General features: G+C 50.7%; 1 protein-coding gene across 1 annotated transcript; it reads right to left on the bottom strand.

Annotated features, from left to right (window-relative positions):
• Positions 1-21: 21 nt before the first annotated feature.
• On the bottom strand, positions 22-27,961 carry Mvp (major vault protein). Its single transcript, XM_052198642.1, is given in 17 exon segments — positions 22-188; positions 190-276; positions 560-748; positions 1,169-1,295; positions 1,677-1,793; positions 2,387-2,773; positions 4,717-4,914; positions 4,999-5,243; positions 5,962-6,243; positions 9,086-9,322; positions 9,586-9,680; positions 11,067-11,198; positions 11,309-11,432; positions 15,282-15,477; positions 15,620-15,769; positions 26,991-27,072; positions 27,890-27,961. Coding segments are annotated over 15 exon segments (2,664 nt in total). The 5' UTR covers positions 15,745-15,769; positions 26,991-27,072; positions 27,890-27,961; the 3' UTR covers positions 22-65.
• Between the last annotated feature and the right edge of the window lie 27 nt (positions 27,962-27,988).

Below are 27,988 nucleotides of genomic sequence, written 5' to 3'. Positions count from 1 at the left end.
GAGAAAAAAAAAATCAAAAGGTAAATGTCTACGGTTGTCATTTATTTCATCCATTGTCGGTGCAGTCAGTGTTCACCTAAGGCACAGTGTGGCTGCCTCAGAGGGCCTGGGAAAGCAAGGCTTCCCCGGGGCTGGGCCGGCTGGTCACTTTTGTACTGGTGGCTGGCCGTCAGAGCCCAGCCCCAGCAAACCGAAGGCTGTGTTGAAGAGATTGATGGGAGAAGAGCCATCTGTGATGAGAGTGGATTTCAGGCCCAGCGACTGAAGAAGCTTCACCTGCAGGGTTAGAGGGTAAAGTCAGCAAGAAGACACCTCAGAGACGGCTGTTTACCTCAGCTGCCTCCTCAGGGCAGCCCGCCCTAAACCATGTGGTCTCTGTCCCCCTAGCAGTGCCAGCCCTGCAGGGTCTAGGACAGTGCCTCTTGCTGGTGTGACATCACTTGATGCTCCATGACAGGTCACCCCACACCCCTTTCCATCCTCCAACGCGTCCCCGAATATGCTTTCCTCTTGGTTCCAAGGCAGACATCCTCTCCCCTCCCGTCTCTCCCGTTCTCACCTGCATCTCTGGCCCGGCCACAGCCAGGTCCCTGATGGTGCTGGGGCCCAGAGCCTCTGTCATCTCCTTGAACTTCTTTGCCTCCACATCGGCCAGCTGCTGTGCCTTGCTCACCTCCAGCTCCAGCTGGGCCCGGGCGTAGATCAGCTCCATCTCTCGGACTTTCTTTACTCGCTCCAGCTCTGCCTCCTGGAAGGGGGAGACCAGGCTGGCTTTAGGTCACATGGCCCAGGAACTGTCCAGCCAGCAACTCTGAGAGAACTGAGGCAGAAGTGAATCTCGGGTATAAATCCTAGCTATGCCACTATTTAGCTAGTGAATCTTGGGAAGGAGTCCCCTAATTCAAGCCGAGGTGTAAAATGGAAGTGACATACACCTCCTCAGGCAAGAAGGGAGGTCACAGATATGAAGCATACAAGGAAGTGGGGGGATGGCGGTATGCCGTCAGGGATTGTCCTAAGTGCATTGCTACAGGACAGAGGACCTTGTGAATCACAATGCTTTGTCAGGCCACTCAGTACCGACTTGGCTTCAGACCCTGTAACAAACAGGCCTTTCCCAGGCCCGATGCCAATGCCCCGGCCTTCCAGAAGCAGCACCTGCACTCACCGTCTCAATGGCTAACGCCTGCGCCTTTAGCTTCGCCTGCAGCACAGAGCCTTCTCCCTCAATCCGTGCCGCCTCTGCACGGGACTCAGCCTCTGCTTTGGCATTCCCAGTGCTCTCCACAGCCATGCTGCAGGGGAAACAGAGTCAGGGGAGGCCTAGAAGAGATGTCCCCCAACCCAAGGACACCATGACAGAAGTATGTCAGTCAGGACAACGTGTGAGATCAGCTCTCTCCTTTCACTGTGTGGGATCCGGCTTGGTGGCAAGCTCCTTCACACACCGTCATCTTGCTGGGCCATCATTTTTAATTTTCTTCCCGTATTGGGGATGGAGCCTCAGGCCTTGTGCATGCTAGGCAAGCTCTCTACCTCTAAGCCACATCCCCATCCCTTCTGGGGTTCTGATTTAAGCCTCAAGGCATTGCCCCTCAACCCCAACCTGCCTGAGCCAGCAGCTTTTCCAAGGCCTTCAGACTGGCCAGTCTTTCTACCTTTATTTCTTGACCCACCTCATAGCCTCAAGCTCCAAGAGTTCCTTGCGGGCTTTTTCAGCTTCTGACTGGTCCAAGATCTTCTGCCTCTCAAGCCGACCACGGGCTTCCTGCTCTAGTCTCTGAGCCTCGTGCCTGGGTAAGAGCAGGGGCAGATGAGATGGGGGCCCAGAGTGAAGAGAGGAGCATGTGGAGCGGAGACTGGCCCTGCCCCCCCCCCCTCTGGGAACTCAACATGCACTTGGGCCTAGAACAGTGGGCATGCTGCGAGCAGCCACAGCCTGGCTCCAGGCCTGCGGAGGACAGACAGACATGCTTGCGGCCACTGCTTTTGCTGGACGCGTCTTCCCATGGGAAGAAAACAGGCTATGGTGCTTTTGGGCACTGATGAGCATCTGAGAGCAAGTGGGGGAGCAGGGAAAGAGGACACTGCAACAGAAGCTAGAGAAAATAAAGGAAGGGCTCTCCGAGGAGGTGACCTTGGGCCGAGAGAGTACAGAAGTTCCAAAGGCCCACAGTGGAACCAGGCTGAAGTGAGAGGACAGGGAAGCCAGGAAGGCCCTGAAAAGGGGAGAAAGCCTCCTGCCTACAGCTTTGCCATGCTGGGAAGAGAACAGACCCTTGTGGAGCAGACAGCAACAGGCAGACTGTCTGTGGGTGCCATGTTATTCAGTATCCAGGTCTTGGCCATAGCTGAGATGCTCCCCCCGGGACCCTGCACCACTCACTTGGCTGCTGCTTCCTGGGAGTTGGTTGTAATTTCAATGGCTAGCTGGACACTGCGCTGAAGGGCATCCCGGGTCCTCTGGTCCACAGGCTCCACTGACTGCACATCCACGCTGCTGACTACCAGCCCATTTTGGGGAAAGACTGCCCGGTCTCGAGCCCTGGGCAGGAGTGCGCCATCAAGACCTGTGTCTTCAGACATCTCAAAGCCAAAAACAGCCATGCGAATGATCCGCGCTGAGTTCTTATGGAAGTCATCAAAGGTGACGGAGGCTACAGCCCCCCGGACTCGGGATGCAATGGCCTTGCAGGCGTCACCCACGAAGTCAGGCACGGAGAACAGCTTGGCTGTCTCTTCAGGGTCATTCCGGTTCTTCACTTCAAAGTGCCTGTGAACAAAGAGGCCCAGGGAAGCTGTTGTCCCACAAGAAATGATAGCCTTTCTGAGCAGCATTTCAATACCCTGCTCTGGGGCTCAGTGGAAACTCCTTCCTACAATGGAGATGTTAAGTTGTGCCCAGCAAGCACCCATGTTTCCATTAAATCCTCCCAGAGTCCCTCAGGTGGAGATGCATATTATCCCATTTTACAGAAGAAGAAATAGAGGGTTAGAGGTGCTAAACCCCAGGGCAAACCAAAGATCATAGCATACATGGGAAGCCAAACTTGGAACCCAGGCAAGATGGCTCTAAGGTCTGTGCTCTTATCTGTCACCAGGTCAGCACCCCCATCTACCTCAGTCATAGTACTAGCCTGCTCTCCACCACAGGAGAGGAACTCAGAATGGGCTCAGACACTGGTGAACACCATTTCTCCAGGTGACTGACTCTCTGAGACTGGGCCTCTTCACACTGGAGACCCAGGCTGGCTTTGAGCTCTTTCAGATGACGCTGGCCTCGAAGACCTGATCCTCCTGCTTCTATCGCTGGAGAGCTGGGGTTACAGCCATGTGCTGTGGGTTTCTCTGTGTATCCCTGGCTGTCTCTGTAGACCTCACTCTGTAGACCAGGCTGGCCTCAAACTCAGAGATCCACCTGCCCCTGCCTCCCAAGTTCTGAGTTTAAAAGGCATGTACCACAGCGGCCCAGCTTTGCGCCATTAATTTTTTTTTTAAAAAAATCTTATTGCACATGTTTGTGTACATAGTGTAGAGGGGCATGGCCGTGGCCCTCCTATAGAGGTCAGGGGGCAATTCTGTGGAATCAGTTTTCTCCTCCACCTGTCTGTGGGGTCTGGAGATGGACCTCAGGCTGCGGGGTGGTACCCAGTGGGTACACTGAGCTGTCATGGGCCCTTGCTTGCTCTTTTGAAAAATAGCTTATTATTTTGCAATTTCATATATACATATATATATATATACATACACATATATATTGGTGTATATATGTACATGTATTTTGATCATACCCAATTACCTTCTCTCATCCTCCTCCCCCTCCCACGGATCCGTTGTTCCCAACCTTGCTCCTAATTCCATGACTTTTTTTTTTTGTTGTTGTTGTTGTTTTTCGAGACAGGGTTTCTCTGTGTAGCCCTGGCTGTCCTGGAACTGACTCTGTAGACCAAGCTGGCCTTGAACTCAGAAATCCGCCTGCCTCTGCCTCCCAAGTGCTGGGATTAAAGGCATGCGCCACCACTGCCCGGCTTTTCCATGACTTTTTAAAAATGACCCACTGAGTTTAACTAGGGCTGTTTGCATGAGCACTGGGTGAGGTTATTTAATGGAATATGGGCAATTTATGGGTGGCTACATCACTGAAGAAAAGTTACTCTCCTGCCTCCAGGACCCCAGCATTTAACTATTTCATGAAGTAGGTAATCTTCATTTTCTAGCTAGGGAAAGGAGGAAAACACAATGTTCCCTGCTCAGGTCCCCAGACAGCAAACAGCACAACTGGAACAGGACCCCAGTAGTGCACTCTGGGGCAGGTGCTCTGACCACTTGTTCACACTGCTCGTGCCCAAAGGCTGTAAAAAAACAAAAACCTTGCAGAAACCATGAGCGGTGGAACACTCCTTTAGTCCGAGGCAGGTAAAATCCCTGAGTTTGAAGCAGCCTGCCTACACAGGATACCCAGGCCTGTAGACAAACCTTGTCTCAAAAACAAAAACAAAACAATTACAGTAATAAACGACAGAGGTGTGGCTAAGTAGTCCCTTGTTACTGGAGCCCTGAAGTCCTTATCCTAGAAGGCCAGGCCATATCCACCCCATATTTTCTAAACTCCCAGCTTCCCTTTGGTCTAGGACGTCAAGACCTGGCCTCTGTCTGAGCTGGGAAGCATGTGCCCTCCTCCATTTCTGAGGCTGCGCCTTGGGCCCCCAGCCTCACCAATTGTAGGCAAGCTGCAGCTGCAGCCTGGCATGATCTGCAGTTTCGATGGTGATGACATCAGTAAAGAAATCGGGTCCCAGCAGCAGGCAGAGTGCACGGCGGGCATGAGGTCGTTTGGGACGCCCAGCAGAAAGGGACAACACTGTGAACTGCTCCTCAGGATCCAGTGACACTAGCTCGGGCCCAAAGACCACACTGTGGAGAGAGAGGGGCGGAAGTCAGCTGCCCCGAGAGCTTCCCTCAGGTCCCCGGGACCCACAGCGACCCCTGCTGGCTCACCGGGCTCTCTTGGCTCTGTAGTCGTACACCTGCACCGCTGCATTGTGTGGGACGCGGTAGCTGACCACTCGGGTCTTGTTCCTTGGTGCTGAGGGCAGAAGGGCCTTGGCTTTGCCCGTCTGACCCCGGTCCGCCAGAGGGTCGTGCCCCAAGTTCAGCAGCTCCTCCACCCCAGAAGGCAGCTCCTTTTCCCACAGAACTTCATCCTGAGTCAGCATGTAGGTGCTTCCAATCACAGCCCGTACCTAGGGAAGGTGTTTTCGGAGAGGGTAGGAGGGAGAGCCCACCCCGCCCCCCAGGGGTAGCACAGTGTCCTGGTTAAAGCAGGTGTCTGTGGGAAGACTGCACTCAAGCTTGGTTGCCGTCTGCTCACGTTTTCTCAAGCTATTGCCCATGCTTTCCTTTCACATCTGTACAATGGGCCATCTGGGGTTATGAAAGGAGGAGTAGCTCACATGTCTAGGTCAAAGAACAGCACTTGGTATGCAGTAAGGGCTTGATAGTATTTCTAGGGTTTTCCTTGGTGGAGCAGTGCGGTGGGCATCACAGCTACAGATGTGATCCTAGGACAGCCTCAAACGCACCATCGCTGCCCCTGGCTCTGAGCTGTTTCCTCATTAGATTCTCAGGAAGAAAGTTGGCAATGTAATCCTCAGTAGGACCAAGGTCAAGGTTTAGGTGAAGCAGCAAAAGTCCACCGAGACCTTTATGCTAGGACCACATCTGCAGTAGGGCAGAACCCCTGGCTAAAGGCCAGCTCATTCTCTCAGTTGGAGCCTCTAAAATGTAAAATGAGGTGTTTGGGACAAAGAGGACAAGTGCAGTATGAAATGACCTTGCATCTGCCAGCCAGCCACCCGGCGACTGCCCCGTGAGTCTTCTCCTGACCTGCCTCTTTCTATCCGCATCCCCTGCTTGCCCAGGGGAAGCCACCACTGGCACCTCCCATCCCACAGCTGGTACCTTCCCCGTCTTGACATCCTGCACATAGATGCCCTCATTTTGGTCCAGAGGGATAGCCTGACGCTCCTCCACCACCTCCACTTTTGCAGATGGCACATACTCCAGGGGCCCACGAATGAGCCAGCGGTCTCCAGCCTGGTGGGAGACCTTCTCCTCGCTCTCCCCCTCCTCCAGGGGCTGCAGCGCCTTCAGTAGCAGCCCCTGCTGCTCTGACAGTACGTACACATCCTGGATGCCTCGTTCCAGCCTCTCTCCTGGCTGGAGGAAAAAGGACTTCTCTCCCTAGTGGGAAAAGGGAAGGTTAGGTCACGGTGTCTCTCAGGCCTACAGAAGAGCCACACTGCCTCGATACGGCCTCCTGACTTGCCACCTAATGCATGACCTTGAGCCATGTCTTCCGGTGGCACTTTCCCATGCTGTGGAGAGGGATTTTAGCCCAGCAATATGGCTACTCTGGCTGGACTACAGACATGCCCTTAATACACACCATTAATCCCAAACAAGGAAAGTAGAGTTAGTTTGTACAAGGAAGGACCCATGTTTGAAAGTGACATCTAGCCAGGCAGTAGTTTACTGCCTATAATCCCAGCACTTAGGAGTCAGAGGCGGGCAGATTTCTGAGTTCAAGGCCAGCCTGGTCTACAGAGTGAGTTCCAGGACAGCCAGGACCACACAGAGAAACCCTGTCTCGAATAAAGAAAGTGACATCTAATTGGGTGGCAGACTCCCAGAGAAAGATTTGACAGAACAGGATATGCCCAACTCTCACAAGAACAGAGAAAATAATGAGTGGTTACTTAAGAAAGAGCAGCACAGAAAGAAAAAAGAAGAGGGAGTTTAATGGGAGTCTTTTACAGAGATAGGTTGTAGAGAGAACATGCTAGACACAGGTGAAGACATACTGAGCTGGAGAATGAGAAGTCAGAAGATTAGAACAGATTGCTAGAGTTAGTTTCAGGCCAAGCAGAGCAATCAGAGGTCGAGAAAGAGGCCAGTTTGAATTAGTCAGCACAAATAGTTTGAGCCAGAACAGCTGAGTTCAGGAAGAACAATAAGGAGTGAGTGTATTCAGCAGCAAGTCTCAGAGGCTGAAAACATTCTAGGCCTAGACAAGACTGTGTAGAGGCTAGCAGCCCCCACACCTAGGCCTAGGTTAGCAGGCTGAGGCAATAAGCCTCGGAGGGAGATGACACTCAGGCCAGGTGAATAAAGTTACTTTTATGTGGAGAGCTTTTGGGACTGCCTTCTAGGAATTTGGTGGGAATTTGACTTTGGGCTAGGACAAGGACGTAGGCTCAAAGCCTTGATCATTTTGTGAAGACCCTGAATACCACGGAACTTTGTTTGATGCCTTGTTTGTTCCTTGACCTAGAACTGATCTTATTCTCTGCATGTACTTAGAATGGTATAAAAACAGGCTAAAGAAAAACAAACCCACTTCAGCCTCAGCACTGGCTGGAGTCATGTTATAACGTTGTCTGATTGCCTTTTTCTTTTCAATCCTCACTCCCTCCCTCGCTCCTGCTGACTGACTGAACTGGCCTGGTCACTTTAAAATGATATGTTGGGGTTATGTTGAAGACAGAAACCCAAAGGACACCCTTATCATAGCACCAGCCTCTCTGTCTGGACAATGGCTAGCAGCTCAGTTAGTCAGATTTGCAAATGATGGAGATTTAGGTCATCCAGTTGAACTGTTAAGAATTACCCTAAGCTGAGTGTAGTACATGTGTCTTTAACCTCAGCACTCTGGAGGCTAAAGAAGGATCATCCATGGCTCAAGGCCAGCCTGGGTAACAAAGTGAGAACCCTGTCACAAAGGGCAAAACAAAAAATTTCCTAAGAAACAAAATGTTCACAAAAAAATTATAAACACATATGAATACACTGTTGCTGTCTTCACACACCAGAAGAGGGCATCAAATCTCATTACAGATGGTTGTGAGCCACCGTGTGGTTGCTGGGAATTGAACTCAGGACCTTTGGAAGAGCAGTGCTCTTAACCACTGAGCCATCTCCATATATATATTGTTGCTTTTCATTTTTCCCATGGTTTGCTTTTTTGACATGGTGGGATTTTAGGGTTTGCAAACTCTGGTCTTAGAGTCAAATCTGACCTGCTACCAATGATGATATGGGACCAGAACGGTTTTGAGCTTCTGGACTCCTATATTAGGGTCCCAAGTAGGTGCGAGTATAGATACATGTTTTACTGGCTTTCCTCTCCACTGAGAAGAGTGCTTGCTATGTAGCCCAAGCTGGCCCCAAATTCATAGCCATACATTTTAAATACCCATACATTAAATGACAGACTTTTCAGGTTGTTTTGTTTGGTTTTGAGACAGGGTCTCAATAAGTCATCCTTGCTGGCCTGGAACTCTTCTGTAGACCAGTCTGGCCTAGAATTCACAGAGATTTGCCTGCCTCTGCCTCCAGAGCGCTGGACATGCGCCACCACATCCTGAGCACTAGAATTCAGGGCATGCGCCACCACATCCTGAGCACTGGAATTCAGGGCATGCGCCACCACATCCTGCAAGGGTTGTTTTCACTTTGAAGCCTCCTCACCTCTTCTTTTCTTTTCCTTTCTTTAAGAGATAATCTCATGGATCCAGGCTGACCCCAAAACACCTGATTCTCCTGCCTTAGCCTCCCTGGTGCACCGCCTTACACCTTGTTTCTAGCTTTGCTTCCATGTTGTCTCCGTGATCTTGCGGCAATACCCTAGTTGGATAACTTCAGCAGAAATCTCATCCACACAAGCCCTAAACGTTTTATCTAGTCCCTGCCTTTGCAGAGGCAGCTTGCTGAGCCCTAACAGTTCTCACAGGAGGCAGAGCAGGGGAGACCATGGGGGCTTCGGGGTGTGAGATTTGTTTTGTGTAGCATGACAAAGGTTCCAGAACACAGAGGAGCAAGTTCCAGGAACTTCAGGAGAAGCCTAAGGCCTCGGGGAGGCAAATAGGATAGAGTGTCAGGGATAAAAACCTAAGTATACAAAAACACTAACGGTATGTCTAGAACATATGTGCTGTTTGGAAGACGTGGAGCAAGACAGATGAGAAGGCCTCTTGTCACTCAAGGGTCTTAATTCTCACAAGCTCTGAGGTGGAGATGGGCTTACCTTGACAACACGCTTTTGTCCCAGCTGGTTCTTGCCATCTGGTCCCATTGGGTCAAGGATGACACAGTAGTGTCGAGGTCCCAGGGTGGTGATGGGTACTACCCCCAGCACCTCCTCATAGACATCTGGGACATGGGCTTCTGTGTCCTGCACCGTCACTAACCATTCCTCCCCAGTGCGGTGAGCCACTCCTCGAAGGTCCTTGAAGTTCTGCCGAGCCCGGAGGTGCAGAGCTGTCTGAGGGAAACACAGGGCATTTGTGGAGGCCTCTCTCTACCTTCCTGCTGCCGGGGCCTTGATCTGGGGACACCTTAGGCCCCCTAACTTGATCCCAGTTCTCAGGGACAACACCTCCCTACCCAGGAGGATGCTCCAGGACGCCCCTCTGGAGATCTGACCTGATTCCTCTGGTGCACAGAGGAATGCTGCCTGACCCTTTTCTTGCACATTGTATGCCCTCTAAGCACTACCAGCTTCCCTACCCACACCCAAGTACAAACCTTTTCTGTAAGGATCACAGCGTCCACCAGATCCAGTACCTCTTCAAAGACAGCTGGGAGATAGGCGCCCACGGATCGAACCAGCCACTCCTCACCTGGGTCAGGAGCAGGAAGGACCACCAGTCACCCACCATCACTTCATAGCAGCCCAAATAACAGGACTAGCTGGGCTTTGAAGGTAAAGAGATGCCACTGCCCCCAGGGTTGAGCACCTAACAAGGTCCTTGCAGCCACTGCTTTCTCTGAGGCCAGGGGAACCCTTCTCCCAGAAGAATTAAAAAAAAAAACAAAAAATGAAACAAACCCAAAACTTTTCAAGGCTGGGCATTCTGGCACATAACCATAATCACAGCATTCAGGTGATTGAGGTTGAAGGATAGGGAGTTTTTGGCCAACCTGGGCTACACAGGGAAACCTGTCCCAAAAGACAAAACCCACAAAGGGCCTTCTAGAATGTCAAGTCACTACTACAGGTACCCCGTGTGATGCTGTCTCTAAGCACCAAAGGCTGACCTTTCATACTCCTGCATTGGGTAAAAGGGGCTCTCATAGACCTGTGAAAGTCATTTTGTTTGTTGAAGTAGCACGCATGCCCAGCAAATAATAGTCTCACCCTGAATGGCCACGTACCCTAGGCAAGGCAAGTGCCTCAGGCTTGTGTGGAGAATGGGAACAGTAAGAGTCTCACTCTTGTCAGGGGACTAAATAAAACACCACCTATCATCTTGAACCGACATCGGGTCAATGTATGTGAACAGCTTACTTTTGATCTAGAATCAGGTAAAATGTGGCCAGGGGCCAGTGCCCACAGTCTACATTACAGACTGGGAACGGAGGACAGTCCTATCATGTGATTGCAGGGTCAAGGCTAGCATGGAAGTAGATATGCAAGACACAGCTGGTAGACCTCAAGAGAGACTGGGAGAAGCCAGGCATGGGGGAGCATTGATAGTCCCAGCACTGGGGAGGCTGAGGCAGAGGATTGCCATGCAATACATGTTGAATATCAGGTCAGTCAGATCTACATGAGACACTGTCTCAAAAGGAACAGACCTTGGAAGATGGCTCAGCGGTTAGGAACACTGGCTGCTCTTCCAGAGGACCTGGGTTCAAACCCCAGCTCCCACATGGTGGCTCACAACTGTCTGTAACTCCAGTTCCAGGCGATCTGACACTCTCTTCTGGCCTCTATGGGCACCAGACACAAAAGTGGTGCATACAGACATGCATACAGACTTATACACATAGAAATAAGGTAATGATACATATTTTGAAAAATCTTTAAAACAACAAAAACAAGCAATGAAAGACAGACATAGGCAGGGCAGTGCTGGTGCACACCTTTAATCCCAGCTCCTGGGAGACAGAGGCAGACAATCTCTGAGTTCCAGGCCAGCCTGGTCTACACAAAGAAACCCTGTCTCAACACAACTCCCTCCTTCCTGCCTGACCACCCACTGCAGTGCCCCAGTTGATCTCACCTGTCACCCGCTCTTTGCCATCTCGGTCAAAGCATTCCTTGCGGGCCCTTAGCCGCAGTGCTTGGTTCTGTTTGATGACCGTGGCCTGAATGATCTCCACGACTTCCACCTCCTTTTGTGGGATGTAGGTGCCTGGGGACGGAGGGGAAAGCTGATGCTGACAGCCAAAGATGTCAGGGTTACGGGAGAAAGGCAGGAAGCCCGGGCCCAGACAAACACCAAGAAGTGGAGACATAACTCACCAGGTCCCTCAAATAGCCACTCATCTCCCGCCATGACCTTGTCTCCATTCTTGTCCTCGAAGTCCAGCAATGCCTTAAGATGCAGGGCCGTGTTGGGAAGAACCACCTGCAGCGGGGTGATGTCCTGCAGGGAAAGGGGGGTCATGAGTGTTCAAGCTGTGATCCCAGGTTCAAACCTGATACTTGGAGATCAGAGATCTGTACAGCATTAGTCTCTGGGAAGTCCACACTGCTGTGGATCAGATCATGGCCTCGTGAATGCTGAGCAAGTGCTCTCCCACTGAGCCACACGCCCAGCCACCTTTGTGTATCTCCATTAAAATCCTAGTGTAACATACAAGGTAGAGGTGGGCCCAGGGCCACCGGGTCTAATGAGGATGTCACTGCTGATGAGCCATGAACACTCTCCTCTGTCTGTCAAGGACAAGCACGAGGAGGGGACCTAGTGGGAAACTGGAGATACATTTAGGCAGCTGAACAACACCTGCAGGACCTGGCTTACACTGATGTGCTAGAATAGCGGTTCTCTTTGTGGTCCTGGCTGTCCTGGAACTCACGCTGTAGACCAGGCTGGCCTTGAACTCAGAAATCCACCTGCCTCTGTCTCCCAAGTGCTGGGATCACAGGCGTGTACCACCACACCCAGCCAGAACAGTGGTTGTCAACCCGTGTGTCATGACCCTCTGGGGGTTTCATATCAGATATTTATATTAAGATTCAAAACAGTAGCAAAATTACAGTTATGACATAACAATGAAATAATTTTATGGTTGGGGGTCACTGCGACCTGAGGGACTGTATATATAGGGTGGCAGTATTGGGAAGGCTGAGAACCACTGAACTAGAAAGGATGTGAAGTACAGACATGAAGCTGGGCACAGGAGCACCAGCCTACAATCACAGCACCGGAGACACGCCGACAAGGGGAGCGGTTCAAACACAGGGAGCTCTAGGTCAGCCTGGCTACATGCGGCCTTGTCTCCGGAAAACCAAAAAAGAAAGCAGGACGGTATAAAGGGACGTCCATTGCAGGGTTTAATCTGTGGCTTTGCTTTCGGCCTTGCCTTGTGCCCTCACGGTTCCCTCCCGTAGGAAGGGGAGGCCTTACAAAAGCAGATGAACCTAGAAGTTTATAAAATTGCCTTTACCACTAGGACTAGATTTGATTTCTCAAAATATTCTGAAGGAGGCAGGAAAGAGGGATGGGCAGACACAAGTGAGTTGAGCCAGCTACAAAGCTGTTAAAGAATTAAGTCAGGACATGAGACCAAGTGATGCCCAGAGTCCCTGTGACAGACTGGTCTGGGCTGTAGAAGGTGGGAAGCCATTTTATCTCCTGGCCTCACACTGGGATGGAGAAAACAGATGCCCCTAGCTGCTTCTGACTAACCTAGATTTACCTCAAGATCACCATCGCCTGCCTCTGCTCTCTAAGGCACAACTCGCTGTCACTTCCTGTCTGCTGTATCACAGAGCCACGGTGCCTCCTTGGCGTGCTCTCTGCCTAAGTGACAGGATGACAGTGACAACTGGCAACTGGCTGCCCCACTGTTTCTTCCGTTTGTCTAGCTTAGACACTCGTTCACCTGGTGGTATCTTGAATCAATACTGAAAATAAGAAAGAACAGAGCTGGGCTGGAGAGATGGCTCAACGGTTAAGAGCACTGGCTGCCCTTCCAGAGGTCCTGAATTCAGTTCCCAGCACTCACAACCATCTAAAATGGGATCTGATGCCTTCTTCTGGCGTGTCTTAAGAGAGTAACAATGTATTCACAATAAATAAAATATTACAAAGGTGTGGTGGGCCATACCTTTAAAAAAGAAAGAAAGAAAGAACAGAGTTACTGGGTAGGAAGCTGCTGGGTTCAGGTGTCTAAAATGAGGCCATTCTAGGAGAGGGCTCCCAGCTGCGGCCGGAAGTGCTACAAGTGCCCACTAGGTCTTGAGTAGTCACAGATACAGGACAATGAGAGGACACGGGTGCTCAGGACAGTGTGTGACAGCAGCAGAGACAGGGATACAATAGACACAATGTATACATATATATACATATATATACATACATATGTAACCTACACACACACACCCCAGGCTGACCTAGAACTCCTGAGATTCTCCTGCCTCAGCCTCCCAAACCCTGGGATGACAGGCCGGCACCACCACACCTGGCTTGTCTTGGGGCTTTGCCAAAGGACTCTGTGAAGGACTAACGTAGAGAAGGTCGTGTGCAGGTTGCTCAGGCTGCTGGGAAAGAGCAGGCAGGAGAAAGAAAGCAATGGAGAGGAGAAAATGGATTTACTGGGCTGTCCGTGAAAGGCTACAAACGCAACAAAGCAACAAGCTTGGGAGCCTGGAGCAGGGGAACTGCCACAGGACCAAGGCCCCTGTGCGGTGTGCAGAGAGTTTTAGGTGAGCCGGGGTTATGTGGTAAGACTGTCAAAAAAGCCAAAAGGAAGGCCAAGCTGTTGTCATGGTTGTGAAAATGTCCCTTGTGCCATTATAATACGTTGCCAGCCTCAGAGAAGGTGGTACCGCGGAAGAACAAGAACACTGACTGAAGATGGCAAGGCCTCCCGCAGGCGACACCCGCCCTCCTGCTCTGAGGTAAGAATGAGGCAGGGATGGGAAGGATTTGCAGGTGCCCGATCTGAAGGCTAAAGCTCTGTACACCTTACCTCAGCCCTTCTCACCCACTGTGGGGTGCAGCTAGTCTGAGGTAAGACAAGGGTATAGAGTTTTGAGAGTCCTTACTCAGTTCCTCTCTCTCTCTCTTTTTGGGGGGATTGGGATGGTTGGGGAGTGGAAGGGTTTCGAGACAGGGTTCCTCTGTGTAGCCCTGGCTGTCCTGAAACTCACTTTGTAGACCAGGCAGTCTTTGAACTCAGAGAGAGCCGCCTGTCTCTGCTTCCTGAGTGCTGGGATTAAAGGCTTGTGCTACCACTCAGATTCTTTTCAGGACTGCTGTCTTTCTTTGTTATTTATAGTTTCATTAAAATTTTCATTTTATTTATCCATGTGTGTATATGTAGATATGCATGAGTTACCATGCACATTTGGAGGCCCGAGGACACCGTTCGGGCGTCAGTTCTCTCCTCCCACCATGGGCATGGGTCTGGGGCACTGACCCCAGGTGGTCAGGCTTAAACAGCAAACACTTCTGGCCATCTCACTGACCCCTGGCCGTTTCGATTATCCCTCTCCCCAGCTGTGTGTGTGTGTCTATGCACACCCAGAGTGCGCGCTATTAGCTCTCAGGAGCAAGAAGCACTGATTAGGGCTTCCGGATATAGAGCACTTGCCTAGCATACACAATGTACTGGAAAAAAAAAAAAAAGGGAAATTTAAGAGTGAGGTGGGAAGGCAGCTCAATGGTGATCGCTACCAAGCCAGGTGACCAGATGGCCAGCGGTCAACCCCAGGACCCACATGGTGGAAGAAGAGCACTGGCTCCCGCATGCTGCCCTCTCACCTCCACACGCGTCTGTAGCGGGTATGCATGCCCTGCCCCTGCGCCCATTAAATAAGGAAATAAAATGTAAAATAACACAAAAGGCACTGGCCAGTGGATAAAGTCACTTTTAAAAGCATAAAATGCCAAGCAGGTAAAGTTAGAACTATTTAAAAAAAAACCCAGTAGACTCCCTGGCTTGGGAGCTCAGGCCTGGGGGCAGCATGGGTGAGGTCTGGCTAAGATGGTGGTTCATGTCTCTCGCCACTGCGACATCCCGGGCACCTAGGCATGGCTATTGTGAGACAGCCTGAGTATTTGTATTGTGAGTCTGTCTGAGGTGTGTGGGGAGAGCAGGGGAGTTAGAATGGAGGGACTGTGAGTCATCTTTGGCCCTGGTGAGAATCCATAGCTGCCTCCTCAGCCCTTCCCACCACAGCTTGGTTTCCCCATTAAAACGCAGGGGGCAGCCCTGGGGCAGGTGCAGAGCAGGTAGAGTTCGCTCAAAGGAGGAAAGCAAGGTACCTTTTCCAGCACCTCCCCTGGGTACAGGGGGAAGGGGTCCTGGGCTAGTCGGATCTCCTGGTCAGCGTGACGGAGCCGGACTTGTCCTGTGACGTCAAATAACACAGAACTCTGGGCGTCCCGGGACACAGGGTTGGTCACTATGCAGTAGTGGCGTGGGGGAACGGTCACCATGCGAACGGGGGCAAATAGCACCCTGTCGTAAAGTAAGAAGGGGTGTGAGGAGGCAGGTCGACATTCCAAAGGATGCAGTAAAAGCAAGAGAAACCTCCCAGCACCCAGATGAGGGCCGCTCTGGCCGGCCAGGCTGCCCTCAGCTGGGACAGCCCTACACCAACCTCTCATTGTCCTGCCGGATGTAGGTCTTTGGTCCAACCTCTACACGGGACACATTACTGTTCTGGTCCAGCACATGGATGTAGTGGTATGGGGGAATGCGGATGATCGCCTCTTCATTCGCCATGGTGAATCCTAAGCTCCGGCCAAACCTGAATGCAGCACGGAAAAGGACAGGTGGGGAAGACAAAAGATTAAACCAGGCATTTGGGACAAGGCAGGGTAGTCCAAAACTGGCCTCTCCTTCCCAGCGTCCCTGGTTGTCCCCTTCCTGATACAATTCCCACCTCCTCTGCCTTTTTAAACAGAAAATATTTTATTTCATGTCATGTGTATTTGCTTGTATAAGTTTTTTTTATTAAAGATTTATTTTATTTACATGAGTACACTGTAGCTGTCTTCAGACACACCAGAAGAGGGCATCAGACCCTATTACAGATGGTTGTGAGCCACCATGTGGTTGCTGGGATTTGAACTCAGGACCTCTGGAAGAGCAGTCAGTGCTCTTACCCGCTGAGCCATCTCTCCAGCCCTGCTTGCAGAAGTTTATGTGCACTGTGTGCTTGCATGCAGGAGCCTTCAGAGACTGACCCCCGGGAACTGGAGTCAGTGGCAGTTGTGAGCCACCATATGGGTGCTGGGAACTGAACTTGGGTATATATAGTAATTAATTACATAGTTAGCTTTCTTTATACACATGAATGTTTTGTCTGCACTTATGTATATGCACTTTGCGTGTACCTGGGGCCCTGCAGGGGTCAGAAGAGGATGTCAGAACCCCTGGAGTTAGACTTAGAGGTGACTGAGTCACTCAAAGTCAGTACTGGGACTCAAATTTGGGTCCTCTCCAATCACTCCTGACATCTGAGCCATCTTTCAGGGCTCTTCCTCCTGCTCCTCCTCTTCCCCCTCCTCTTCCTTCTCCTACACCCTCCTCCTGCCCTGCCCCGACTTCTGAGATGGAATCTATCTAGCGCCATAGCCCTGGCTGACTCTGAGCTCACCATCTTTCTGCCTCAGTCTACTGGAATGAGAAGCAGGCTCTGCTGTGCCTGCCTCTCCTTTTATCCACACCTCTGAAAAGAACTGCTTGCTTTAGTTTACCCCCAGAAGCTAGAGGTACTGCCACCTTTCCCTCCCTCCCGTCCACTCCCTCCACACATCTATGAATCAAAGGTTCCCATTTCCTAAGGCACACCAGGCAGCTAGGCCAAGCTGAGCGAGCAGATCACCTTGGGACATAACTCTGTGGCCTTGTCCCACACACCCTGGGAAGTCACAGTTCTGCGAAGGTTACTGGCTGCTCCACAGTCAAGCAGCTTTATAGCCCACGAGCCTTGAAATCCTGGCTATATTCAGATGTCTGTCTGCACCCCTCCGCCTTTCCTGTGCTCTAAGTAGTTCCGAGGTGAACCTTTCAGAAGGGCCCCCCCACCCTCCACCCCCGACAGAAAAGACCCAAGTGCAGCTCCCACGGAACCAGGTGGATTCCTAACATAGCAAAGCCCAGTGAAGATGAGGAATTTTCACTGTTCTTAGCCTGTGGAGCCCTAGGCTCTTGTTGTCAGAAGAAGCAGGAGCAGGATGGAGAGGAAAAGAGGGGCAAATGGTTTTGTATCTACCCACTCCGTGGTATCTACCCACTCTGTTGTATCTACCCACTCCGTGGTATCTACCCACTCTGTTGTATCTACCTCTGAGTCCTGGCTGGTTTTATTTGGTGCTCATCTCCATAGTAAATGACTCAGCCCAGCACTGTCCATCCTTAGGCCCAGCACCTCTTGGACTTTGGACATGTCTATTTGAGTCAGAAAAAGGCAGTCAAGTCTGCTAGGAATGCCGAGGTTTGCCTCCCTCTGTCTGTCCCTCTCTCTCTTCTTTCCTTCAGTGTGTGTGTGTGTGTGTGTGTGTGTGAGCAAGCACACACCCGAGTAGTGCCTGCAGAAGCCAGAAGAAAGCTTTGGATTTATTGGAACTAGAGACACGGGCAGGTATGGGTTGCCTATTATGGGTGCTGGAAACAAACTCCTGTCCCCTGCATGAGCAACAGGTGCTCTTAACTGCTGAGCCACCTCTCCAGCACCTGGAAATATTCCATTCTTCTGTCTCTGGACTAGCCACATGTGATTCTACCGAACATTTGGAATGTGATTGGTAGGTCTGGGAAAATAAATTGTTACCTTTTTGTTTCTTCGTTTTGTACAGACTCTTGTTTTGTAGCCCAGGCTGGTTTAAAACTCCCTACTTTCCCACTTCAGTCTCCTGAGTGCGGGAGTTAAAAGCATGTGTCGCTGTGCTTGGGCAAAGCATCTTTGTTTTGGCAGTGCTGATAATGTAACCTAGTGGACTGGAGAGATGGCTCAGTGGTTAAGAACACTGACTGTTCTTCCAGAGGTCCTGAGTTCAAGTCCCAGCAACCACATGGTGCATCCCAAGCTCTCTTTTGGCAAGCAGGTGTCCATGCAGATAGAGCACTCATATACATAAAATAAATACAATCGAGAGAGAAAGAGAGAGAAAGAGAGAGAGAGAGAGAGAGAAAGAGAGAGAGAGAGAGAGAGAGAGAGAGAGAGTGTCTACCTAGGGCCTTCCTTGCACACGCTTGGCAAGTGCCCTGAGCTACACTACATCCTGTTCTCATCCTGCCCTGAGTGGATTCTGGTCACACAAGCTAGATTCAAGTGTTCCCAAGAGACAAGATGCTATGTGACCTTGCCCCCAAGTCCTTTCTGATTGGTAAGTAAAGATGCCCACAGCCTATACCTGGGCAGAGTTGAGATGGGTGCTGCTTGGTGTTCCTGGCCTGTGAGGAGAGCACAAGGAAAGGCGAGAAGAAAGGGGAGGAGGAGGAGGAGGAAGACGCCAAGGGTTGGGAGTCCACAAAACCTGGCCCTGAGGGCTGGCCACGTGGAGTTAAGGGCAGCCCAGGTGAAACATAATACGTAATAACTTGGGGTTATCGATAGAAAACAGATTTTAATAACATAGAAGGCAGATATCTGCCCAGTTCTAGCGCTGATTAAGGCTTATTACAAATAGGCTGTGTATATCTTTTATCCAGCAATTAAAAGGTTAAAGGTGGGGTAGAAACCACAGATTGGGATTAAATATGTCAACAACCAAGAAGAGTACAATTGAGACCATGCCTCCATCAGACTGTTTGTAGGCAAGCCCCTAGGCCATTTTCTTGATTGCCAATTTGTAGAGAAGGGCCCAGAGACCATTAGGGACAGACCCCACCACCGCCCCCACCAGGAGGTCCTGGGTGGTTGAGAAAGTGGGCAAAACAAGTCACCAGGAGCAAGTCAGGAAGCAGCACTCCCTCATGGCCCTGCTTCTTCAGTTCCTGCCCTCACTTCCTGGATGAGGGCATCTGACCCGTTTCTTCATCATGTTCTAACACAGCAATAGAAAGCAAGTTAAGGCACATCCCCAGGGGAAAAAAATTTAAATTTAATTTCAGGGGCTAGCAGCGCGGCTCCCCAGTACAACACTAGGTCCTACACACAGCCCCCCCCCCCCACACGGGAGAGGAGGGAAAACCAACTTAAATTTTAATCAAATTGACCATTGTGGCTTTTTAATCCATTTTGCCATTGTGGATATTATAGCCCTAAGTAGCTCAGATAAAGAATGAGTCATTCCAGGTCACTTGATGTGACTCAGGACTAGACCCCTGGGCCAAAGCCTGAAGCTTTTTAAAAAGTTTTATTATTAATTGTTCTGGCAGCATTGCGGAGTGTACTTCACAAATGCTAGACAAACTTTCTTTGTAGCACGAAGCTACAGCCCCAGCTGGTCCTTTCTCTAAAGGTAGTTAGAAACACTGGCGACATTGGTTAGGGACATGGATTCAGAAGGCTTGGGCTGGACCAGTGATGAGGCTCAGCGGGTAGGTCTGTTGCTGGTCATGCATGAAGCCCTGGGTTCAATTCCCAGCACAACGGGGGAGGGGGGAACGACTATAGTGGCTCCCGCCTGCCACCCCAGCACTCAGAAGGTACAAGGGGAGCATCTAAAGTTATCCTTCATTACACATCAAGCTTGAGGCCATACGTGAGACTATCTCAAGACAAAAGAAAAGCAAAAGTAAAAACAGAAGGAAAGGTTGTCTGTTGTCCGGGGTGTGTGTATGGATGCAAGAGGAGGCCACATGTCAACCTTGGGCATTTATCTTCAGGCGACATCTACTTTTTTTCCCCACTGGTTTTTCAAGACAGGGTTTCAGAGATCAGCAGCCCCTCGAGTCCTGGGCATGCGCTACCACCACCCAGCAAACTTCTTTTTTAATTTGTTAAATTTTCTTAAGTGTGTGTGTGTGCCAGAGTGTGCCTGTGGAAGCCACAGGACAGCATACAGAAGCAGGGTCAGCTCCTTCCACCGTGTGGACCCCAAGGCCAACTCTGTAAGGCTTAGCAGCAAGTGCCTTCCCCTTAAGTCTCCTGCCCCACCTTAGTTATTTTTAGACAACCCCCTCCCCCAAACAAACAAACAAAGCCTCTCCATATGACCCATGGCTTGCCAATTCCAGTAGGCTGGCTGGCCAGCAGGATCCAGAGATTTGTCTGTCTTCACATCCCCAGCGGGGCTAACATCATAGTTTAGATTTTTTTTTTTTAGGATTTATTTTATTTTATATGCATTGGTGTTTTGCCTGCATGTATGTCTGTGTGTAAGTGCCAGCTCGCCGGAAACTGGAGCTGTAGACAATTGTGAGCTTCCATGCTGGGAACTGAACCCAGGAACTCTAAAAGAGCTGCTCTCCCACTGAGCTATCTCTCCAGCCCCTAGCAATTTTTTTTTTTTAGGTGCTGGAGACTGAGCTCAGGTCTCACTTAAATGCTCATAAGCATTTTGTCAGCTAAGCTATTTCCCTGGCCCAATGCTTTTCTGATACGCTTCTCATGTTGAGGAAATTTTGCTCGGGATGGTGAAGCATTGCCAACTAGACAGTGTTTAGAATCACCCAGCAGACAATCCTCAGGCCATGTCTCTAAGGGAATTTTCTAGACTAGGTTTAATTGATGTGGGAAGACCTAGCCTAACCACCACTCTGTGGGCTTGGGGTTCACACTGAATCAAAAGGAGAAAGCTGAGGACCAGCATTCAGGGGCTTCCTGATGGCTGGTGGGTGCAGTGTGACCCGCTGCCTGGGGGTCCTGATGGCTGGTGGGTGTAGTGTCACCCGCTGCCTGGGGGGGGGGTCCTGCTTCTATACCATCGGACATGCTGGCTGCAACCTCAAACGGTGGAAAAATCAAGTCCTCCCTGAAGTAGATCTTGTTTGGAAACACATAAAGCGGCGAACACACTGCCTCTTTTTTAACCCTGCAGTTGTGATCTGACCTAGGAGCTTTCCCGAGTTCCCTTGTCACATTAGGCTGAGTTCCCTGATTCTCAGGAGGTAGCTTTTCCAGGCTCAGAGCTTGCTTTCCGGCTTCCAGGCTCTGTCCCGTCATGTTGTCCTGTCCCTCCTCTGTGCTCCCTGCCTCCTGACCCTCACCCCCAGCTGGTCTCTCTGCTCTGAGTCCTCCTAGCCACTGAATATCCGCCTCAGCTTTGCCTCTGTTCCAGTTGCCCTGGGACATAAACTGGAACCCTGTTCCAGGACGACGACATTCAATACTCTAAGATGGGAGCCACTTAAACTGAGACCCTAACTCCTTTTTGTTTTTGTTCTGTTGTTTTCTGTGTAGCTCTGGCTGTCCTGGAACTGGCTGTCTAGACCAGGCTAGCCCAGAACTCAGAAATCTGTCTCTGCCTCTTGAGTGCTGGGATTAAAGCTGTGCACCACCACGGCCATTGTGCTCCTGACTCTTTTTGGATGGATGACCACAGACAAGTCCTTTGTTCTTCTCTCTGCCTCCTCCATTTCCAAACTGGAATGACTAATAGTCTTTTCCCAGCACTGTGATGACACGTTTGTACAGAAAGCACCCAGGGCCAAGCCGGGCCCTTTACCAGTACAGTGTTTACTACTGAGAATAGACAGGGCCCAAGGCCCAATTTTCCTAACCCACTGAGGGTGTGGTCAGGGCCTCCTTCCCCATCTGGCATTAGGGCTTAACCCTCACTTATCAGGAAGGAGGTAAGCCTTCGTGCTAGAGGCACAACAGTACAGAAGCTTCCAACAGTTGGATACAGGGTCTCTCCAGGGGCTCCAATGGAGGTTCATTGCAAGAGAGAAGCCAGGCCAGGAAACCAGATGGGACAAGAAGAAGGGCCTGTGATGCCAGCAGGGTGTGGAGGCCCCACCCGGAAGAAGGGAACTGTAGAAGGTCCTCTGAGGTGGGGGTAGGCTCCCGGCACAGCCTCTATTGGCTCTACTCCCCAAGACTGAGGCCTCTCCACCATCTGTCACCCCAGCTGGGAACAGTCAGGGGGCCTGAGAGCCTCTCCCAGCTCAGTGACTCAGCAAGAGCCTTCCTCAAAGCTAATCAGGCTGGGTTCCGGCCTTGTTCTGAGGCCAGGCCCCGGCTTCAGTACAAGGGTTCTGTTTCACTTCCCTGTCCACTCCCTGCCACGCCCTACAGCTCCCCTTCCACTGAGACTACCAGTCAGACTCCCTTGGAGCAGGCATTGCCTCTATGCCCGACACTTATATTTGCAGCTTACTAGATGACGCGTACAGTTCCAGCTGTTTTTCTGTCACGTCAAGGCCTTCAAAAGACATGATATGCAAGGTGTGGTAGCACCTGCCTTTAATTTCAATATTTGGGAGACAGAAGCGCGAAGGTCTCTGTGAGATGGAGGCCAGCCTGGTCCACATCGTGAGTTACAGACTAAGTAGGGTTACATAATGAGCACTTGTCTCAACGTAAATGAATAAACCGGTGGTAAAGGACCTCTGGATGCCTCGGTCTGGCCCCAACTCTTGCCGGCTGCACCTCTCCTTTCGGCCTTGTGCTGAGCTCTGCTCGCTGCCAGCTCTTGGGCACACATCTAGTCCAGCCTGCTCCCAAGGCTTAAAGTGTCAGCAGCCACAGCTAGTCCTCAAGTAGCAGCAGAAGCTGGGTTCACCTGCTGTGCAGAGGGGAGTGTGGGCCAGGGTGCAGCTTAGAGGGCTGGCACACACCTCCACACTGCACAAAACAAGGACAGGCTGGTAAGCCCAGTGTTTTTTTGAGACAGCATCTCACTCTAGCCCAGGCTGGCCTTGCATGGCAATCTTTCTGCCTTAGTTTCCTGAATCCCGGGAGTGAACTGCTATTTCCTTTCCCTTTTTGAAATAGGATCTTGCTCTATAACCCTCGATAGTGGATTACTACTCTGAAGTCCATGAAGGCCTTGAACTTAAAACGAGCCTCCTGCCTCAGTTTCCTGAGTGCTGGGAATATTGGCATGGGCTACCATGCTTGGCTTCATTCCTTTTCTGGCAACTCAAAGGCAATATTGATGTATCAGCCAAAATTAACGAGCCATGAATCATCACATTTCAGAGATTTTCAGAATAACCTCAGCTGGCTGGCATAGTGAATTGAAATAGCCAGTGCCTGCTTCAAAGTAACCGCACTGCACTCCTGGTCTGCAGTGAGATTTTTTGTTTTGTTTGTAAGGTATTATATTATTATTATTGTTATTGTCATTATTAAGAGTCTCTATATAGTCCTCACTTTATTTTTATCATTGTTATTATTACTAAGAGTCTCTATATAGCCCTCGCTGTCCTGGAACTTGCTACGTAGATTAGGCTAGTCTTGAATTTACAGAGATCCACCTGCTTTTGCCTCCCAAGTGCTGGGATTCTTTTTTTTTTTTTTTTAACTTTTTGTTTGTTTGTTTGTTTGTTTTTTGTAAACAGGGTTTCTCTGTACAGCTCTGGCTGTCCTGGAACTCACTCTGTAGACCAGGCTGGCCTCGAACTCAGAAATCCACTTGCCTCTGCCTCCCAGAGTGCTGGGATTACAGGCGTGCACCACCACTGCCCGGAGGGATTCTTTTATTTATTCTTTTTGTTTGTTTTGCTTTTGTTTTCTGCTTTTTTTTTTTTAAAGATTTATTTATTGTTATATGTAAGTACACCGTAGCTGTCTTCAGACACCCCAGAAGAGGGCATCAGATCTCATTATGGATGGTTGTGAGCCACCATGTGGTTGCTGGGAATTGAACTCAGGACCTTTGGAAGAGCAGTCAGTGCTCTTAACCGCTGAGCCATCTCTCCAGCCCCTGTTTTCTGCTTTTTTAAGACAGGATTTCACTGTATATCCCTGGCTGTCCTGGAACTCACTCTGCATACCAGGCTGGCTTCAAAATCACAAAGATCAGCTGGCTTCTGCCTCTGGAGTGCTGGAATTAAGGGCAAGTGGTACCACTGCCCAGCCTATTTTATTTTAATTATGTGCCTGTGTGGGCATGCGCATGTGAGTGCAGGGAGTCAAATTCTGGTCCTCTGTAAGAGCAGGGCCAGCAGGGTGTGGGATGTGGGCTGCTTCGGACTGTCCACAGCAGCTGACTATGATTTGCCTTGTGCTCTAGCAGAGGCGTGGTTTTACCAGCTGCAGTTCCTTCAATTGTGTGACATCTGGAATTCTGAGAACTTTTTAGAGGGTACATACATGCTAGGGCCCTAACAGGCATGGGTGGTTGTTGGCTTCATTTGGTTGGTTTTGGTTTGTTAGTAGTCATGCTCATAAAAGAAACAAAAGTTCAATTCAGGGATCTCTCTCTCTCTCTCTGTCTCTCTTTCTGTCTCTCCCTCCCCTCTGTCCTTCTTTCCCTCCTATCTAGTGGTAAGGGATGAAATGGAGTTGGGGGAGGATAAAGGGTAGGAAAAAGAATCCACAAAGCAGCAAAGACCAGCTACAGGCCACTCTGGAGGTGATGGTGACGGTACCAGCCCAGGCTAGCCTGGGTTACATAGAGAGATGCTGGCGTGTGTGTGTGTTGTGTGTATTTGTGTGTGTGGGGGGGGGGGGGAGCTGAATCTAGTGGCTCATGCCTGTAATCCTAGCACTTAGGAGGGAGGAAGGAACTGCGGCATGAAGGACTGAGCTACGGAGCAAGTTTCCAGCTAGCTGAGGCTACGGTCTGAGACTTAACAGAGCCAAGTGAATCTCCGAATTTGAGGTCAGCCTGGTCTACAGAGTTTCAGTATAGCCAGGGCTATGCAGGAAAACCCTGCCTCAAAAACAAAAACAACAACAACAAAAAAAAAAACCCCAAACCTCAACAACTGGAAACATCAGTTTTGTTATGGTTCTGTTATTGCAACCTTGGCTCCAAACCACTCCTAGCAACCAAACTTCCTCCGCTGGACTGAAAAAGTTGCAAGGTGTGTGTCCTAAAGCTACAGGTTTAGGGACGTTTAGGAGGTCCATCTCAAGCAGTCCAAGTTCACCACATGTTTACATCTGGAGTGCAGAGACCTTTTCTCCTTTCTCTGGTGGGTCCAGGGTGGCTGTGCATCTATTGTGAAGCTGAGTGAATGGCCTCAAACCCTAATCTGCCTTCAGGAGAACAAGACCATCCACTCCGTGGCCAGTCCATCCAGCCCCTCTCCACCCGTGACTGCGTCCCACGTTGGACAGCCTCTCTCCTGTGAATAACAGTTCAGTTGCTCCACCTCCCCTGAAAGTCCTCACTGGGACCATTCCTGCACCTCCTACTTTAACCATTACCACTGCCATAGAGCACTCTCCTTCCTGCCTTTCTGATAAGAACTCTCCTCTCCCCTGCTTAGCTTCGAGTAGTTCCCTTTGTTCCCAGCTGTCTTGAGGGCAGGACAGAGAGTGAAGGGGAAGGAGGTGACCCAGCCCAGCCACCAGACGGCTGCCCACTTTGGTCCACACTGAGTGGAGGCAGGGCCTGTCCTCCACGGAGCTCTCCCCTGATTGCATGTTGGCTCTGGGGCTTGCCAGGCACCAGTGAGGCTTGGCGGCAATCTCACTAGCTCTGCTCAAGAAAAATCTTAACCAACCTACAGCTAGGGTCAAATGTAAAGTAGGCACGCCAGGCTAAGGGAAGGCTAGAATGAGGCTCTTAACCTGAACTGTGGCCCAACTAGGCCACTTTGTGGTAGGGGGACAGCTCGGTAGCCTCCCCATGTGCCAAGTGGCTCTGCCCCCCTAAGACCTTACAAGTGAATGCCAGTCACCAAAGTGAATAGAGTGCAGACTAGAATCAGACAGGCTCAGGAGCCGAGTCAGAAGCCCTGATCCCCATCAAAGGTTTCTCTCCTAAAGGAGAACTGAACCTGACTGGGATTTTTTTTTTTTTAAACTTTATGTAAGTAAGTAGCTGTCTTTAGACATAACCAGAAGAGGGCATCGGATCCTATTACAGACGGTTGTGGGCCACCATGTGGTTGGTGAGAATTGAACTCAGGACCTCTGAAAGAGCAGTCAGTGCTCTTAAGTGCTGAGCCATCTCTCCAGCCTGCGTTAAGGCGAGTCTTATTGTGCTGTTTAGGCTGGCCTGAAACTCTGGGGGGTAAAACAATCCTCACGCTCCCACACCTGACCTCTGACATTTTCTCCTATTCACACTTTTCTCAGGCCTTCCTTGGGATTCACAGAATCAAGGAATCCAGGAACCACTCACCCTGCCATGTCAAATGCCTTTAAGGGACCCATTCTAGCCTTTGAGGTCAAGGCCTGGCCCAGCCATTGGGCTCTGGATGGCTGGCAGGGTTCGCTGGTGTCCTTGGAGACAGTATGACAGTGAGCACCAGGCAGGCAGTCTCACTGAAGGGGACAGAGAGGACTTAGATGTCCTTGTTGCTGTCCAGGAAATGGCCTTTCAAAGGTGAGTGTTTTCTATAACCTGAGGCAGTGAACAGTCTCTGCTACAGGAGAGGAGTGCCGCATACCACAGCAGGCCTGAGCAACAGGTACCCAGCACCCAGGTGGTTACTGACCTGCCCGAGTGCCCCACCTCAGGGCGGGGACAGATATCCTATGTGCCAAAGGTATAAGCAGATAGTTTCTGGGACAGCCATCTGGGACACCTGTGATGGCCAGCATCTCTTTCAGGTCCCAGAGATTCACAGGCAGGAAGGACATAAGGAACAGCTTTGTCAACCACGTCTCCCATTAGAGCTGGGTTCAAGTCACCGATCCCAAGTCCCCAGTCCAGGTGAGCTTCCTCCCTTCCCCTTCTCCTAAAGCTTTCCTCTGGAGACCAAGCTACTCTTGCAGTTGTCCTGCTAACCACTGCAAGAGTGGCCAAGGCCCAGGCCTGCACAGGGCAGCGGGAACAAGCCTCTGTGACTGGCCGAGAAGGGTAGCAAGGAGGTGAGGTCCTATGTGTCAGTCACTCAAGGGAAGGCAGAGCCCAGGTCCTCATGGTGACGGCAGAGGAGTAAAGTCAATGATGGAGTCTGAGTGGAAGCTGTAACTGCCCAGCTGGCTTCTGTTGTTTGCGACGGGGTCTTACCTGGTGGCCTGGGCTGTGGTGGAACTGTATCTCAGGCTGGCCTCAAGCCTCTGGAGACCTTTCTGCCTCAGTTGCCCAAGTACTGGGATTAGAGACGTGAACTGTGTTAGGCAAGGTTCCCCATTTCTTTCTTTCTTTCTTTCTTTCTTTCTTTCTTTCTTTCTTTCTTTTTTTTTTTTTTTTAAGTGTGCTAGGGACTTTTTAGAACATGTAGGTATGCTGTGCCACCAAGTCACACCCCATCCATCAGTTTGTAGAGTCCTTGCCCAAAAATGCGTGAAACCTTAGGTTCGAGCACTCACTCAGGAAGTGGGGCAAGAACGTCAGATGCTCAAGGTCATCCTGGGCTACACAGAGAGTTCACGACCACTCAGGAAACATGAGAGGACCCTTCCTCAACCACCCTCGCCACCACCACCACCACAACACCACCACTTAAAGTCATCCAACCCAACAAGGGAAACAGAAATGATGGGGTCTCCCCTGCTAAGTGCCTAAGTTGGTTCAGGACTCCTGGGCTCAAAGAACCGCCCTGTTCCAGGCTCCTGAGGGAGGGAGTAGCACCTGTGTGCTCTGGGCCTGATAAAAGTACCTCTCACCTCCACTCTCCCGTGAGGGACACCCTGATGTCATGGAGGCCTGAGGTTTGGGGGGTTGAGGACATTAACAGGGTGCTTTCGAACCCTGAAGCTTTTAGAAAGTGAAACCTCACAAGGCAGAGCCACCAACGCCCTCCTTCCTGTAACTGTAATTTTAATTGGTGACTGAGGTGTCACTGCCCCAGAAGAAAAGTGTCTGGAAAGCAGAAAGACCAGACGGAGCCTATGGGACAGATACCTACTCCTGGGCTGGAGTCCGGGGTCCACCCCGGCCCCCCGATCCGATCCATCCATACTCACATTTAGCAGAGTAGCTGGCTGCTGCAGGCCACAGGTCAGGAATTTCCCTCACCAACCCACGGGATGACTTCCCCTAAGGGGCTGGGCTGGGCAGGCAGG

Source organism: Apodemus sylvaticus, chromosome 1 (genome assembly GCF_947179515.1).
Source record: "Apodemus sylvaticus chromosome 1, mApoSyl1.1, whole genome shotgun sequence".
Lineage (NCBI taxonomy): Eukaryota > Metazoa > Chordata > Mammalia > Rodentia > Muridae > Apodemus > Apodemus sylvaticus.
This window is presented reverse-complemented; position numbering and strand designations above follow the sequence as displayed.